At 38.3% G+C, this 18,412-nt stretch overlaps 1 protein-coding gene and 1 pseudogene across 1 annotated transcript in view; one reads left to right on the top strand and one right to left on the bottom strand.

Moving 5' to 3' along the window:
• Nucleotides 1-18,412, bottom strand: part of Prkar2b (protein kinase cAMP-dependent type II regulatory subunit beta) — an 88,886-nt gene that overhangs the window by 54,602 nt on the left and 15,872 nt on the right. The window contains exon 2 of the mRNA XM_090332984.1: nucleotides 3,933-3,968. Coding sequence (XP_090189110.1) covers nucleotides 3,933-3,968 — 36 coding nt within the window. The remainder of the gene's footprint in view (nucleotides 1-3,932; nucleotides 3,969-18,412) is intronic.
• LOC150063282 (ubiquitin-ribosomal protein eS31 fusion protein pseudogene) lies at nucleotides 8,440-8,917 on the top strand (annotated as a pseudogene).

Raw genomic sequence — 18,412 nt, 5'->3', positions numbered from 1 at the left:
GACACATACCTATAATCCCAGCATTCAGGTGGCTAAGACATAAGATGCATTCCAGGCCAACCTGGAGACCTGTCTCAGGAAAAAGTTTGTACATGTGTGGAGAGGGGAGATGGCAGATAAATGTGGGAAAAAATTACTAAGAAATGGAACCTAAAGGCACCTCTTGCTGTATTCTTTACATATTTTTAATAAGTATGACATTTTTTCCAAAATAAAATCTTCTGACTGAAAATAAGCTCAAAGATTTGACCTCAAGATACAAAGGACTCTGTTAGGACTGCCTGGACATTCCCCACCCCCAACTCAGAAGCAAAACCTCAGAAAGAAAGCCATTATAATCGTTTTAAGTCTATGATGTACAAACGGTAAAATGATCCCTTCATTAAAGACTGATATCAAATGCTGTTAAGAGCCTCTAACGCTTTTTTTCCCCTAACAGACTAAGGCATAAAGCTTAGGTTTTACTGTTTTGAGTTAAATCATGTTTAAGCAGAGCTGAGCACTCACACTTTTAAGATTAGAGATTCTGTTGAAGATTTTATTAAAACCATTTATTTTAACACTAACAACAAGCTAAGATAGTCCTATTAAGATCTCAAACTTGAAAGAAAATAAAAAAGAATAACCAATAAGATGATCTCAGTTGAAAATTAGTGAGAAATCCTGTCTTAAAAAGCAGACTCAAAGCAAAAGGGGGAGTGGAGAAGTAGCTCAAGTGGAAAGGAACTCAAAGCCCTAAATTCAATCCCTAGCCTTGATAAACAAAACTCAGAGTCTTAAAGTATTGTGGAGGTTTGTTTGTGTGTTGATTTTACTTTAAGACCATAAGCAGGCTTTCTCTTTGGGCCATGGGACTACTGGTGCTGTTTAAAGTAAAATTGAGAGGTACTGCCATGCAATATATTATAGCTGTTTGCCAGGCAATATCCTCCAGTTACTAATACTTCATATTCTGTAGGACTTACCAAGCCTAACCTGTAAGAAACCTGTTTCCACTACACCATCTACCACAAGCCCTCACTTTGTACTATCGAAAAATTAGCTTCTGAAAGCCCAAATAAAACTCATCCATTTAACTTAAACTACTCCGGCTCAATGTTTTATAGATGTAATAGATGTAGTACAAATAGCAAAAACCCCAACCTCAAAGATTAAGGAAATTCAGTCAGAACATGAGAAATATATTGTAGCTAATATCAATTTTTTTAGTGAATCAGCCGAGATTGAGGTCCTACCACTACACATATTATGTACTTATCGTTATAAAATGCAGCATGTATAGCATGTATTTAATGCAGCATTTATCTTCGGAATTATTATTTTACAGTAGGTGAGTAAGAAAGTATGAGGCATCAAGTGATGCTTTCTTCCCCTAAATTATACTTCCTATATTAATGTTTATAGTTGAATTCTGAAAAAGGAATTTCTGATATAAGCTATAAAAGAAGATATCTTCAGAGACACTTTTATCACATGATTTTTTTCTACTGTATTTTGAGTAAATAATCATTTATTTTTATTTTCAGGCAATGCTACTTTTAATGAAATTCATGTAGCTATCTTTCACTAAACTTCCCTTTTAGTCACTTAAATGAACAAGAGTTATAGCATTTCCTCCTTAAAATGTCCTAACTCTATTTTCTATGCCAGAAAAAAAATCAGACAAATTTTATAAGAATTAAAATAACAAAGTCAGCTGGGCACTGGTGGCTCACTCCTATACTCCTTGTTACTCAGGAGCCTGAGATCTGAGGATTGTAATTCAAAGCTAGCCTGGAGAGAGAGCTACAAGACAAGTGATAGAGCTTTACCTTGGAGCACAAAAGTTTGCTGAAGCCTTGAGTTTAAGCCCCAGGAGACATACACTCATATACACACAAATTTCAGTAATAGGTATGTATATAATATAACAGATCCCACTTTTTTCCCTTAAATTACTGTTCTCTTGCTCAAGGCACAAGATATACTTTTATATCCTTGGCTCCAAAAGACTGAAAAATATACAGGCCCAAGCCATCAGAGGTATTTCACAAAATCAGTTCTTTTCCTTCTAATAATCAGTATCAAAAATCATCCTCACAATAATTTTCAGTATTTTATATTATTAGGATAACAAATTTACCCCTTTAAGGCTAATCATGGAATATAACATGACTTCTGAACTTTGTATTATTTATACCAAATTCTTTCCTGTTATGGTATTCATAATAGTCTGTCATTCTGGGAATAAATGCAGGATCTGCTTTTAACATCCCACCCTCTTTCTATATTTGCTCCTAAGTCTTGCTACAATACAATGGAAACACATTTGGAAGGTTTAAAATTACAGTGCTTCACGACTCACCTAACCTAGATATTGGGCCCCTGATTCACTGATTAATAATAAACATTCCATACAATAAATATTAATGGAGCTCACCCAGAAATATCATAGTTTGAGGCAGGAAGGGCAATCTCTCATTCTAAGTCTGTTACCTATGTTTCTATTGAAAGAAAGTCTTATCATAAAGACAAGATACACCACAGTGAGCCTCCTTGCTAGCTGTGCAGAAAGGGCACAAGTGTGTGAGTACGTGTGCATGTGTGTGTGTGGGGGGGTGCTGATATTGGAGCATGAATTCTGGGCCTGAAAACTGCCCCAAAGCTATTGCTCTACAACTTAAACCACACCTGTGCTTCTGGAGTTTTTTGTTCGTAGCTATCAAGATATAAAATTCACACTGTTTTCCTGCCAGGTCTAGCTTCCACCTGTGATCTTCAGATTTCAATCTCCTCAGTAGCCAGGATTATAAGTGCGAGACAATTATGTCCAGCAAGGTCAAAATTTTTGTCCAAAGCTCTGTTTAGACCGAATTTCATGCCTTACTGACATAAACATAACACTGCAAAATTCATCAAAAGCTAGTCATCAGAAATGGATATTTTCATTTTTCAAGGTAATAAAGTTCAGAATGGCAAAGTAGATGGCATCTACACAGCACACTTTCCTAACTCCCATTAGTATATATCGGCCACCACACACCAAGAATAAATCATGCCAGTGACTGCTGGCAAATTAAGAAATAAAACTAACCTGAAAGCATCTTTCATATTTTAGCGGAGGTGGAAATTAAGTGGTTTTATAAAATAAATTATTCATGTCAAGGATGATCTCTTCAAAACATCAATTTTGTGTTTTTCAGCACAATTCTACTTATATTTAAAACAAAGTAAAACTTTCTTAAAACAAATATAGTAACTTCATTTGTCCTCTACCTTCAGAGAAGAAATCACACAGAGTAAATTTTTTCAATAGTTTACCCATTTCAATGTCCAAATTCAGTTTGCTGAAATGATTCTAGACAAAAATGTTCTTAATACTACTTCCCTTAGCAGTACAGTGAGACTCAGTCCAGAAAGGGTACTTGAAGCACCTGTCCCAGGGCTCTTCTCCCACCACACAGTAGATTAGAAAGGTACATTTCACAATTAAAGTGCGTCTCTCGAGTCAAAAGGTGAAGCAATTTGTTCCTATTCTAAACGGCCCCATAGACACGAGATCTTAAATCTGTATTTTAGTTTTCCTGCCCTTAAATAAACTCTCTCCTACCTCCCCCCGCTCCGCTTGCCAAATCACTATTTCTAGGTCTCTAGCACACACCTGCTAATCACTGTTTCTGAACTTGGCTGGCCAATCAGATAACTAGATCAATAACACTTTCTTGAAAGTAAGAAGAGACACTGGAGTGAGAGTCCCACATTGGCTTAAGTGTGACTCCATGGTAGCCACGTGGAGGATATCTGCAATCCAATGCTAACCTAGGCATACGCCAAATGGGCCGTGACTCTGGGAGAGAGATGAACACCTAAGTTACTTTTCCAGCAGCAACTCCCTCTGTTCCTTCTTGCTCAGTGCAAATATCACTAAGATACTGTAGAGCGCTCACACTTACCCGAGGCACGCCTTGTGAATCGGTTTATTACTGGAGCTGAAAGAATAAAAGCAGAATAGTATGATTAGATTTAAAACATTTAATTTTCCCCAAACCCAGAAAAGATGCAAATTAGATACCATAATGTAAATACAGAAAAGATATGAACAAAAAAAATACATGAGCAAATAAAAATACATGAAAATGAAATGATTAAATTTACTTAGTACATCATTGTTTTGCCTACTAAATTAATTTGCCATGAATACTTTCAATATAAATCTCTGATTAAGGACTGTAATTCCAGTTACACAGGAGGACAGATGAGAGAACTGATCAAAGTGGCAGGCTTCCCCAGTGAGACCCTGTCTCAAAAACAGGCTAAACATGATGGGTCACAACTATAGTTCCAGTTATATAGATTGATGGCTGAAGCTCACCCCAAGCAAAACTGAAACCCTAGCTGAGGATAAACTAAAAGTTAGAGTAAAATGTTCCAGGGTGTGGCTCAAGTGGTAGAAACCCTGAGCTCAAGTACCAGTACCAACAAGATAAATAAAATAAAAATTCTTGGCTATAGGTAGCTGAAAGTATTTAACCAGAATGGTGTACTTCTAGATAATAACCTTAAAATGATTTGATAATTACATCAAGTGCTTTAAAGGTTTATGTCTTTTAAAGAACAATTCTACTTTTAGTCATTAATTCTACAGCAATACTACTAGAGAAAGAAAATACCAATAGAGAAATAGCATGATTTTTTAAATGAAAACATTAAGAAACAAAAGGATGTTCATGTTTACCAAATTCAGTTTTAGATGAAGGGATTTATATCCTTGAATGTCACAGATTTAGTATATGCAGTCCTGGCAACTTTCACGCACCCATATTATCGAGGATATGAAGGCCTGAACATTGAAAACTAGATTCCAGGTTAGTGCCAGCTAGCCCACTCTCTGCCCATAGTCTGAATCCTTTCATCTCAAGGCTTCTTCAGTTTGCTAACACAGTTATCTCAAGAAGTACAATGGTTTGAGTGCTTTTTTCAAACTTCCTTTATTGACAGAAGTACACAACTTTATGACTCACATTATGTAAGAACAGAATCTTGTATATTCAGGTGGCAAATGCCATGGGCCTAGTACCTTTAATATGTTTAAAACAGTAACCATTAATGTTAACACTATGTGAGCCAATGGTCACATTTTTCATCCAGGCAGGACAAGCTGGCAAAGGCAAGATGAAGGCAGAAGTTCTACCAAGGCCGTGGTACAAAGGCAGAGGAGTTCTGTTCTCTATACTCCTGTCCACATGCCCACCCAAGCCCAATCTCCCCAGAAGAGAAACCCCTAGCACTGTGAGCTTCTGGCATGACATACTAGGAAGTGTTTGTTCTCTGAGGAGCCTTAGATTTCTGCATGTTTCTGAAGTGGTTACTGTAGATTTCCCACACAAAAGCCCGTATAGATTGTTTTTGGCAGTGCTGGGGATCAAAGCTGGGGCCTTGTCCTTGCTGGGCAAAGTACACCACTGAGTACAATTCCAGCTCCTTAAAATGTGTTGACTAAATTTTAATTTATGGAGACCACATTTGTCATCCTAATTTAGAGAATACCTTTGGCAGCAACATCCAGCACAGTTCTGCAAGAGAAAAGAACTGACCTGCATCCTACAACTTTTGTCCTATGTGACTTTTAAATTTCCCACTAGGCATTTGTGTTGTCAACAGGTCATTTATAACTATCTGAGCCTAAATCCTAACACTGCTTTATATATACTCAGTTATGTTATGTGGTTTTAATATAGACCAAAATTTCCCAGTACAACATGAATTGAAGGAATTAGGTTTCCCTTCTTTTTTGTTCTGTTTGGAATTACACTAATGTATGTTTATTTTAGAAAACCATATCACTGCTGCAATGCCATCTGTGAATCTGGGTGGCCAGTACAATGCATTCATCAGACTACATTTTTAGCTTTCGGATTCTCAGAGTCCAAACATAAGGTGAGAATTAATCACATCATGCCTTCTTGTTCACAAACTGAAGCATGCATCTACTTCAGGCTCTCTACATCGTACAATAAGATTTTCGTCTGCCACTGTATTTCTGATTTGTGGGCAAGTATGAAACAACAGGACATGGAGCATGGAATTGGGACAGTTAGAATGACATCATTCATCTGTCCAAGAAAATACAGTGTATGACCAACAATTACCCAAATCCCAACCTTTTGGAGAGGGATATCCATACCTCTCTTGAAGAGATGAAACACAAATGTTACCTGACTTAAGTCGCCTTTGCAGTTTTTCCACTTTCAAATCTAGCTAGCGCAGTGAGGAAGAAGGGTGAGATCCCTGGTGGCAGTCTTGTGAAAAACAAATGCACACCTGGCCCATCAACCTCATATGCTTTCTCTCTATGGAGCCCAGGAAAGGGAAGGGAGTGGAGGAAGGGAGGATGGTACTCTCGCTCACCCACATTATGCATTCCCAGTGGTGAGGAGGAAGGCAGGGCAGAAAGCAGGAAGGAGCCATAGTTCCACTATTGGCCATTTTCCATGAAACTGAGTGAACTGTGTACATTTGACTTATGAAATATAGATGGTGAAAACATACCCTTTTTCTTTCAATAGGTGTTAATGAAGGAATAACCGATCTTTGGGAATTTCTGTCAATATACCTTCCTATCCAAATAGATGGTATTTTTTACTGTAAATTAATAATTACTGTTTTAAAAATACATCAAGTAAACAGCAATACAAATTCTCCCCCCCCCAAAAAAAAGCTGGGTGTTCTGTAATCCTAGCTACTCGGGAAGCTAAGATCTGGGGATCATGGTTCAAAACCAACCTGAGCAGGAAAGTCTGGGACTCTCATCACCAATTAACAACTAAAAAGTCAAAAGTGGAGCTATGGCTTAAGTGGTAGAGTGCCAGCCTTGCACCAAAAAAATTGAGGGACCAGAGATAGTGCCCAGGCCCTGAGTTCAAATCCCAGTAGCATTTACACACACACACACACACACACACACACACACACACACACACACGTGTACATAAATTAACAAATGAAGGAATTTTAATGTGTGACAGGACAAATTAAGTTTTCACAGTGTCTTCAAGGATTTGCACCTTATTATTCAGTGGATAGTCTGTAAATAAGTGTGTGTTATGTGAGTGAGTGAGAGAGACACAGACGGGAGAAAATGGAGACCAGGAAATATAAGAAAACAAAATAGGAAACAGAGAAGCAAATGCGACTTAAGAATATACTAAATTCCTTACATTTTCAAGAGGATGTAACATAAGATCTGAAGGAATCTCCAAGAAAAAAAAGTGCTGAAACGTTTACATCCAAGACTTTATGCCAGATGCCAGTGTTCTATAACAAGCCTCCTCACACGTGTGCAACCAGAGATGCCTGCACTTGCCAAACTTATTCTACCAGATGGCTTTTAGTTCCTGTGCTCTGGGGGACCAGCAGTATAACTGACTGAAGTCTTCTTTAATCCTGGAGCAAATCACTGGAAGCAATCCCACACTACTTTTGGTCTGTACAGGGAAAACAGGCTCTCATACCTGTCTGGTGCTGAGCTCCACTCTTGCCAACAGGAACTGCTCATCTTCTCACCTTTTCATACGTGCCTGGCAGGTAAGAGGTGCTGAGGCCACACCTAGAGAGTGGACGGATAAACTAGGGGAGCACTCTAAGGAAGTCTCCCTCTCCACCCAGCCACACTGTGCCTGGTGCTGGCACTGCATTTCTACTCATGTCTCTGCTCCTGGAGGGCTCAGCCAACTCCACTTGCCTCTCTCAAATGCAATCATTTCAAGGGCTTGCCTAACTTAGAAAACTTTAGGTGAGAGAAAAATTCAGTGAAGACTAAAAAAGTACCAGCAGTCAGGAGAACACATGGAACAATGAGCCCGGTCTACAAAAAAAATTCCAGGGCTACAATACTGCATGTGCATTGTCTGCACTACCGGGAAAGAATCCCAAGTCAAATGAGAAAAAGCTGAGTTGTGATCGGTGGTCATGGTCATACATTTCAATACAAACAATGCCTTAAATAAGAACGCACATGATCTGTACTGGAGCCGTAATACTTAAATGTGTCCTTTGTAGAACAGGTCCATATGCCCTGAAATAAAATATGCATAGCAATCTTAGACTCAGTACAATGATGAGCATGTCTGTCCTTCTATCAGCTGCTTTTTCTAGCAATAAACACTGCCTGGTTCTGTTCGATGCCTAAATGGGAGATTTTAGATATTGTGAATTGAGACCATGTAGCTAATTATTTTTGACAGAAAAAATATTTAGCACAGAATAAATTAATTTTTTCTATGCTGATGCTTCAAGTATTAAAGGAAATAAGGCTCGCCGTTGAACTAATGTAGAATTAATGTTTTAAAAAGATCAGGAGTGGGCTCCTGCCAGCGGCTCGTGCAGCATCCTCCCTGGCATCCCCTTATCTAGTTACCTAGTCTCTACCTTCCCTCGACTTCAGGTGGGACCACCACCACCATGCAGATTTTCTTCAAAACCCTTACAGGGAAGACCATCACACTCAAGGTTGAACCCTCAGATGCTACAGAAAATGTAAAGGCCAAGCTCCAGGATAAGGAAGGAATTCCTCCTGATCAGCAGAGACTGATCTTTGCTGGTAAGCAGCTGGAAGATGGACGCACCTTATCTGATCACAACATGCAAAAGGAGTCCACTCTTCATCTAGTGTTGAGACTTTGGGGTGGTGCTAAGAAAAGGAAGAAGTCTTACACCACTCGAAAGAAGAAGCATAATAGAAAGAAGGTTAAACTGGCTATCTTAAAATAGTATAAGGTGGATGAAACTGGCAAAATTAGTTCTTTGTCAAGAATGCCCTTCAGATGAATATGATGCTGGAATTTTTATGGCTAGCTACTTTGATAGACATTATTGTGGCAAGTGTTGTCTAACTTACTGTTTCAACAAACCAGAAGACAAGGGATTGTGTATGAATTAATAAAAGGTCACAAACTAACACTAAAAAAAAAGAAACAAGATGGGGACAAAAACATGAGAAGGGGTAGCAATGATTGTTAAGAAATGTGTACTCTATCTGGCAAATATAATATAACCCTTCTACTAATTACAATAAAAAAGAAACAAGAAAATAAACAGCCAAAAATGTTGGTATATTTGTTAATTAACCTAACAAACACAACTGGTATGACGTTTTTATACATGTTAAATTCCTGGTGCTGAAAACAGCACTTACTTTCTATTATTTTTTCTAAAGGATGGTGAGCCTTGGCCACCTGAAGAAATGCTTAGAATTACTACTTTCCTGCAAGTCTTTGTGCTGTATTCCAGATACATGGGGCCTAAGAACCTGAGAACTGGCCTACAGGGATGGGGAGCACCAGGACAGAACCACAATTGAAGGGGATTCTCCAGGGATTTCCCTGTCCTGGTCCTGTGGAAACATAGATTACAAACCAAGTACCCCAAAGCACTTCTAAGAGGTGGGCCTCTGTATGATCTTTTAGATCCTACAACATGAGCAAGGATTAGGTGTCCAATCACCTACTAGCACCAAGGATAGCTGAAGGTGAGATGAAACACAGTTGGATTCTAGAAAGCACCAACTTCAACGATCACTCAAAACATACCATTTTCCTTCAACTTATAAACCAAATGCCTCAAAATAGAACAGATATTAAACGCCAGGGTAATAATAAGTAACAAACTACAAAGCTGTCACAGAAGAAAAAGTCTAAAAGTGTCTAACCTTAAACAACCACACAAGTAAGTGGTGATACCTATGACAGAAAAGAGGTTACCAAATACATCCTGTATGTATGTCTATATATACACACGTGCGAGCACAAGCGCGCGCACACACACACACACCACACACAGGACTCAATCCCCTCCTTCTCCATGTCATAAACTCTCTTTCAATTCTCAGACAAAACAAGCCAAGGGCAAGAACATAGAGGCCTGTTGTTTCTAGGCGGGAAAGATCCCAACCAGACAACATCAGAGGACCCAAAAGCTCTAAAGAGTCTACTGCCATAAAGTCCCAACAGAACTTTCCAGAAAAGGGTAATTTTGAGGAGCATAAAAAGACTTTGAAATGTAGGTCAACTGAGAAGAGGACCAGGGAACATGGTAAAAGGTGGCCTACTCAAGTGAGTATAGTCAGAGAAAATACCCACATTCAACAACCTCCCTTGTATCTCCAGTCTGAGCTCCACTGTTTTCCCCACAGGAAGCTTTTTGGGAATACCCTGTGGAAAGAATCCCTCTGGTCTTGACAAATGAAAGTGCCATTTACACAAGTATTAAACTTCGTGGAACTTGTAAATTAAAACACAGTATTGACTAAATCTGTACAATCGAATTCAAAAAAGGAGATATTGACTAGCCTTTGACTTTTTCGCCCCACTGACCAAAAAATAATTTCAGGTCAGCTATGTAATCTGAGGATATAATCTAGTTTTTAGTCCCCCATGAAGACTATGACATATCTCATAATATCACCAGAGTATAAAGTAATTGCATTTCTCAATTTTTTTTCTTAATCGGTATGAAATTGACATACAATGAATCACACAATTCAGTGAGTCTTGACAACTGTATACAGCCACACAAGCAACACACAAACATCTTGGCAAGTATCTACAATCTGGATACAGTTCCTACTCTACCACAGCAATTACTATTAGCATTTCTAACATAACCACTTAGTTTTGCCTTTCTTTGACCTTCATGTAAGTAAATATAAGGTTTCTTATGAATATGTCACCATTTATTTATTTATCCATTCTCTTGTTGATGGACATACTGCACTGTTTCCAGTTTGGGCTATAAATGTTCTTATACACAAGTTTTGTGAAAATAAGCTTTTATTTCTCCTGAGTAAATGCCTGAACCTAAGATTGCTGGGTCATAATAGGAATATACCCTATGTTCTCACAGGCCATACAGAAAAGATCTACTCAGTGCACATCTTTGGTCAACCTAATGCATTTTAGCCCTTATTTTAGCCATTCCTGTATGTATTTAATGGTGGCTTCTTGTAGTTCCAATGTTCATCTTATATATTTCTTGGTCATTTGTATGTCTTCTTTATAGATACACCCCAAGTTTTTGGTTCTGTTAGATTTGGGTCATTATATTATTGAACTTTTAGTAGTTTCTTATAGATGTTCTTAATAGTAATAGATTAGTATAATAGGAAAAATTCCAAAATGATTAAATCCTTGGGAATAGCTAAGAAAATATAAAAACTTCTTTCAGGGAAAAAGTGATGAAACTTCATTGAAGATCATGAAAGGAAAAGAGACATATATTCATGGGTGGAAGACTCAGTATCAATAAAATGTCTATTCTATTTATAGAGTTAAGACAACTCCAATAAGACTCTCAATAAGGATTATCTGAAATGTATACTAAAATTTCTATAGAAATAGCTTTCCTTTAAATAATTAAGCAATTCTGAAAGCAAATAGACAAGTTGCAAATTATATCATGTATCAAGACCTTTATAAAAATCACATTAAGAGCAAATAAAACAAATATACCAATAGGATAGAGTTTACATTCACATATCTATGGATATTTGATATTTACAAACCAGTGGGCACCAGTGGCTCATGCCTGTAATCATAGCTACTAAGAGATCCTTGGAAACTGAGGCCAGAAGACTGACACATGGAGGACTGAGGTTTGAAGCCAGCCGGGGTAAAATGTCCCCAAGACTCCATTTCCAAGCTAACAAAGAGAGCAAAGCTTACATCCAATGTTATCTTGAGTGTGGAGAATCCCAGGAACTTGTATATCTGATATTAGAGAACAGAAATAGGTGCCACAGTCTGTGAGCAGACCTAGCAATGTAAGCCAAAGTCAGAGATGGCAGCCCTACCATCAGCCTCTTCATACTCAGAAACCCACCCAGAAGCCACAGTCCTCAAAACTTCTTGACCTCAAAGAGTTAGCAGTGGCTCATGCCTGTAATGCTTGCTGCTCAGGAGGCTGCGATCAGAGGATTGTGGTTCGAAGCTAGCCCCAGGCAACAAAGGCCCTGAGATACTTATTGCCAAAAAGCCAAAAATAGAGCTGTGGCTGAAGTGACAGAGTGATAGCCTTAACCAAAAAAGTTCAGTAACAGCACCTAGGACCTGAGATCAGCCCCCAGGACTGGCACAAAAAGAATATTTTATTATGTTAGCTATATTAGCTATTTATTATACTAGAAGTTAAAGCTATTGTTGAATGTAATTTAAAACAGCAAAATGACATTATAAATGTGCATTTGATAGAAAGCAATATATTCCAAAAGAAATAAAATTTAGTAAAATTTACATAATTTAGTTTTATATTTTTTCCAAATCTAATATGACAGCTTAGAGTTAGGCTATCATATCTGCTTCTGTATTTGGTCTTTCACAGTAGCAAAAAGCATAGGCCTTGTGCAAATTCTACTGCTTACATCTGACAGCATAAGAGAAAACAGTATAGGTAAACCTTATTATGGTAATTATTAGTCCTATGGAGTCACTGAAAAGGTCTGTGTGTAAAACACAAATACTTCTCCAGGGATCTGGAGAATGCTCTTCAAAAACTATAGGACATCTGCATCATACATGCACACATATCTACACTTACAGTCCTCTACAACATTATTGCAAGAAGAAACTTGGGACAACAAAAATGTTTACAAAAGAATTTTTAAAGTGTTTATTTAGACAAGGGTATACTCTATAAATAAACTAAAGGTACTTGAACGAATGGAACATCTCAAACACTGTTTGAAGGACAATGATTTACATAAAAGATGCTTTCATACGTGCATGGCTGATGGACTATATTAATAATAGCACTGTTTATAATGAATGGAGAAATGCCTAAGTAGTACTAAAACAGAAATAGTCACAGAAAATACATAACTATAATGTACACTGTATGTGGTATTAAAAAATCTGAAAGGTGCTAAAATGCTAAAATTAGTTAGAACCAAGGGGATGGCATTCATGAATGTTCTTTAGTCTCTTTTTCTCTATGTAGATTGGGAATAGCCCAGAATTTTATTTCTTTGTATGTATGTATGTATGTATGCATGCATGCCAGGCCTGAGCACTGTTCTTGGGCTTTCTCAAGGCTAGAACTCTACCAGTTGAGCCACAGTACCACTTCTGGCTTTTTTCTATGTATGTGGTACCGAGGAATCAAACCCCGGTCTTGGTGCATGCTAGGCAGGCACTCTACTGCTAGGTCAAACTCCTGGCCCTTAGCCCAGAATTTTTTTTTTTGTTCTGGTTCCGCTTCTGGGTTCCGCTGCTTCCGCCGTTCGCTGGCCCAGTTCTGTGCTGGTTTCTGCAGCCGTTGGGCTCCCAGTCTGGTGCCCTCCACTGCCGCTGCTTTTCGTGGATTAGAGCCGGTGCCCGCCCCCGCTTTCCCCGCGTGGAGCCGGTGCCCGCTCAAGCCGCTGTTCGCAGCTTGGTCTGGCGCGGCTTTCCGCGGCTTTGGGAGAGAGGTGGGGGAGGGGTCCTCGCGTTCCGAATTCTTTGAGAAAGTTGGATGTGAGCTTTATCTGGATTTCTTTTCCGGTTTGAGTCCTTCTCCGTTGCTTTTTGAGTTTGTTGTTGTGGATTTCTTTAGATAGTTGGCTCGTGGGACTCCCTGGTTCTCTCTTTTTGTCAGAGAAAGCTAGGCAGTGTCCCTATTGTCTCGGCGCCATCTTCCTTCTTCCCGAGAATTTTTTTTTTTTTGAGAAATAACATAGTACATTAAGAACCCTAGCCCAGAATTTTAAAGAGAAAAAAAATGTTCAGCTTTATCACTAGCGTCCGTTACTCTCAACAAGACTAGTTCACATTGTTTTTGAATGCTTCTAAATTATTTTCATAAAGCATTGTTTTCACAAATGAGTTCTTGTTAAAAATGCAGCCATGAAAATACCTCCCTGATTATTTTTAAACTGAACTATAAGGTAATTATGATGATAAGTTTTTCTGAACCAAAAGACTTTCCCCCTTCTCCCCCCCCACCCAGGTCGTGGGGCTTGAACTCTGGGTCTGGGCGTTGTCCCTGAGCTCTTCAGCTTAAGGCTACTGTCCTACCACTGGAGCTGTAGCACCACTTCTGGTTTTTCTAGTGGCTAATTGGAGTTAAGAGTCCCCCAATCTTTAGTGCTGGCTTTGAACCTCGATCCTCAGATCTCAGCCACCTGAGTAGGTAGGATTACAGGACTGAGCCATTGTGCCTTGAACAAAAAGTCTTTGTATTGCTTAGTGGTACTGTTAGTCAATTTCTTTTTTTTTCCATATATTTTTTATTGTAATTAATAGAAGGGTTACGTGATATTTGCCAGATAGATGGTGCATTAATTCCCATACCTTGATACCCTTTTACATGTCTTGGTCCCCATTTCCCTACCCCCCACCCCCACCCCTCATCTTGTTTTCCCCCCTTCCCTATCCAATTTCAAATAACCAAATACAAATATATACAATATATCAGGTAACAAAGTGAGATACTGTAACAATATGAGATAACCAAGGGACAGCAAAAGAGATGAGAGATAACATAGTACCTTAAGAACAACAATCACTCATTATATGGCTTATGTTTCTATATCCTAGAGGTCCTTTCATTTAGCATACTACTATATGGCCTTTTGTATCAAGGTTCTGCTCTATTGCAAATCTCTGCTAGGAGAGCCCAAGATTTCTACTGATTATGACAAGTGAGGGAAACCATTGAGCCTAAGTTCCTTTGAGTCTGGCTTACTTCACTTAATATGATCTTTTCTAAGTCTTTCCATTTCCTAACAAATGGGGCAATGTCATTAATTCTGACAGCAGCATAGAATTCCATTGTGTACAAATACCACATCTTGTTGATCCACTCATCAACTGAGGGACATCCTAGGTTGGTTCCATATCTTTGCTATGGTAAATAGTGCTGCAATGAACATCACTGTGCTAGTGGATTTAGTCTGCCCTTGTTTCTGGATGACTGGGTAAATGCCAAGTAGTGGAATTCCTGGGTCATAGGGGAGCTCTATGTTTAGCCTTTTGAGGCACTGCCACACTGCTTTCCATAGTAGTTGAACGAGTTTGCACTCCCACCAACAGTGCAGTAGTGATCCCTCCTGGCCACATCCCCTCCAACATCTGTTGTTATTAGTTTTCTTGATCCTGGCCATTCTAACTGGAGTGAGGTGGAATCTTAGAGTTGTTTTGATTTGCATTTCTTTTATGACCAGAGATGTCGAGCATTTCTTCATGTGTCTATAGGCCATTTTTGTTTCTTCTTCAGAGAAGACTCTCTTTAAGTCTTTGGCCCATCTTTTAATGGGATGGTTGTTACTTTGGAGATTGGTTTTGGAGTGATTCAATTTTTTGAGCTGTTGATATATTTTAGATATGAGGCCTTTGTTGTATGGTTGGTGAAGATCTTCTCCCACTCTGTAGGCTTCCTAATTAATTTACTAGCTATGTCCTTTGCCACACAAAAGCTCTGCACTTTAATGCAGTCCCACTTATCCAGCCTTTCTCTGATTTGTTGTGATTCTTGGTCCTTATTAAGAAAGTTTTGAGTGCCAAGGAGGTCTAGTGTATCTCCTATTCCTTCTTGTAAAGTTTTCAGTGTGTCGGCTTTTACCTCCAGGTCTTTGATGCATTGGGAGTTAATTCTAGTGCAGGGTGACAAAGAAGGATCCGACTTTAGTTTTCTGCAGGTGCTTAACCAGTTCTGCCAGCACCACTTGTTGAAGAGGCTGTCTTTCTTCCATTCTAGTTTTTTGGCTCCCTTGTCAAAGATTAGGTGGCCATAGGTCTGTGGTTTAATATCTGGGTCTTCAGTTCTCTTCCATTGGTCTTCAGGCCTGTTCTTGTGCCAGTACCAAGCTGTTTTGATAATTATAGCTCTGTAATAGAGTCTAAAGTTTGGTATTGAAATTCCTCCTGCGCTGTTCTTTCTGCTAAGAAGTGTTTTTGCTATATGAGGTCTTTTATTATTCCATATGAAATTTTAGATTGCCTCTTCTATTTCTTTAAAGAATGACATTGGGATATTGATGGATATTGCGTTGAATTTGCAGATAGCCCTTGGCAAGATTGTCATTTTCATGATACTGATTCTTCCGATCCAGGAGCATGGGAGGTTTTTCCATTTCCTCGGTTCTGCTTTAATTTGCTTTTTCAGAGTTTTAAAGTTTTCATCAAAAAGGTCCTTTACATTCTTAGTTAAGGTAATTCCTAGGTACTTTATTTTCTTTGAGGCTACTACAAAAGGAGTTGCTTTCCTGATTGTTGCCTCGTTCCTCTCACTGTTGGCGTAGAGGAAGGCAGCTAATTTTTGAGGGTTAATTTTATACCCTGCTACCCTTCCAAAGTTTTAAATCAGCTCAAGGAGCTTGGGAGTAGAGTCTATAGGATTCTTTAAATACAGGATCATGTCATCTGCAAAGAGGGAAAGTTTTACTTCCTCTTTCCCTATTTGGATCCCCTTTATGCTTGCTTCTTGCCTTATTGCACTGGCTAGGAATTCTAATACTATGTTAAAGAGGAGTGGAGAGAGTGGGCATCCTTGTCTCATTCCTGATTTTAGAGGGAATGGCTTTAGCTTTTCACCATTAAGTATAATATTAGCTGTGGGTTTGTCATACACAGCCTTTATTATATTGAGGAATGTTCCATGGATTCCTAGTTTCTCCAGAGCTTTTAACATAAAGGGGTGTTGGATCTTGTCAAATGCCTTTTCTGCATCTATTGAGACAATCATGTGATTTTTGTCCCTGCTCCTGTTGATGTGTTGAATTATATTAATTGATTTGCGTATGTTGAACCAGCTTTGCCTCCCTGTGATGAAACATGTTTAATCATAGTGTATAATTTTTTTTGATGAGCTGTTGTAGATGGTTGGCCAGTATTTTGTTGAGAAGTTTTGCATCGATGTTCATCAAAGAAATAGGTCTACAGTTCTCTCTCTTTGATAAATCTCTGTCTGGTTTGGGGATGAGGGTTATACTGGCTTCATAGAATGAGTTTGGTAAAGAACCTTCATTTTCAATTTCGTTGAAGAGTTTGAGGAGTATTGGTGTGAGCTCCGCTTTGAAGACCTTATAGAATTCAGCTGTGAATCCATCTGGCCCTGGGCTTTTCTTAGGTGGAAGTTCTCTTATTGCCATTTCTATTTCAGTGCTTGAAATAGGCCTGTTTAGTTGGGTTAGTTCTTCTTGATTCAGTGTGGGTATGTTAATATTGGCTAGGAATTCGTACATTTCTTCTAGATTCTCAAATTTGTTGGCGTAAAAGTTTGAGAAGTATTCCCTCATGATACTCTGGATCTTGGTAATTTCTGTCGTGATATTACCATTTTCATCTGCGATTTTGTTTATTTAGGTATGCTCCCTTCTTTTTTTGGTAAGATTTGCTAAGGGTTTGTCAATTTTGTTAATTCTTTCAAAGAACCAACTCCTTGTTTTGTTGATTCTTTCTATAGTTTTTTTGGATTCCAATTCATTTAATTCTGCTTTGATTTTAATAATTTGCTTCCTTCTAGTGGGATTAGGGTTGTTTTGTTGCTCTTTTTCCAGGAGCTTAAGGTGACACATTAAATTGTTGGTTTGCGATTTTTCCAATTTATTATTCTAGGCTCTCAGAGCTATAAATTTTCCTATGAGTACTGCCTTTGCCGTGTCCCAAAGGAGCTGTCAATTTCTTAAAAAATCAAAGATTTGTGATTTTTGGTATAAAAGGAAACCTCCACAGGGTCTTTTGACCTTCTAAAACTATAGTATGATGTCAGCAATTTAAAGTTGAACAAACATAGAGTGGTGGCTTTTAGGAGTAACATTGAAAACAAGCTGATGTAGAGTGAGAGGCATGAATTTGTTCCACCATGAGCTTACTTCTATGACATGAAGAAGTGACAGCAAGCTATCAATTTACTGCAACTAATTTCTTCCAGTTAATTTCTATTTCAGGTATACATGCATGTTTTTGCTACAAGCACCTCCCTTGTTTAAATAAACAACTATTTTCAATACTCCTACCTAATGAGTCCTAAGCTGTTTAAAAATTACTTAAGATAAAATAATGGCATTCGCTGGGAAGTGGATGAAATCATGTTGAGTGAGGTAAGTCAAGACCAAAGGAACAAAAGGCGCATGGTATCCTTAATATGTGAATATTAGATCCAAAGAATACAAGAGCGATGACTCAGTATTTGGGTACCAAGGTTATGGACATGGTCTTGGAGATATAAACATAAATAACTACATAGACATAAAAATCTATGATGGGCTATCTACTCTATAGACATAATGTTCTATTACATAGATTAATATGTATCTATGACATACAAACCCTCAGCCTAATTTTGATTATGTTCAAAAATCTAAGTGCCAGTGATTGTATATAGAGATTCCCTTCTTGAATACTTGTTTGTTAAACATGACATTTGAAATATGATGTAAAAGTCAATGTTAATAAAATCTTGAAAA

The sequence above is a fragment of the Megascapheus bottae genome, chromosome 5 (assembly GCF_031878675.1).
Source record: "Megascapheus bottae isolate mThoBot1 chromosome 5, mThoBot2.hap1, whole genome shotgun sequence".
NCBI lineage: Eukaryota > Metazoa > Chordata > Mammalia > Rodentia > Geomyidae > Megascapheus > Megascapheus bottae.
Note: the sequence above shows the minus strand (reverse complement) of the source record. Positions and strands in the feature narration are given on the sequence as shown.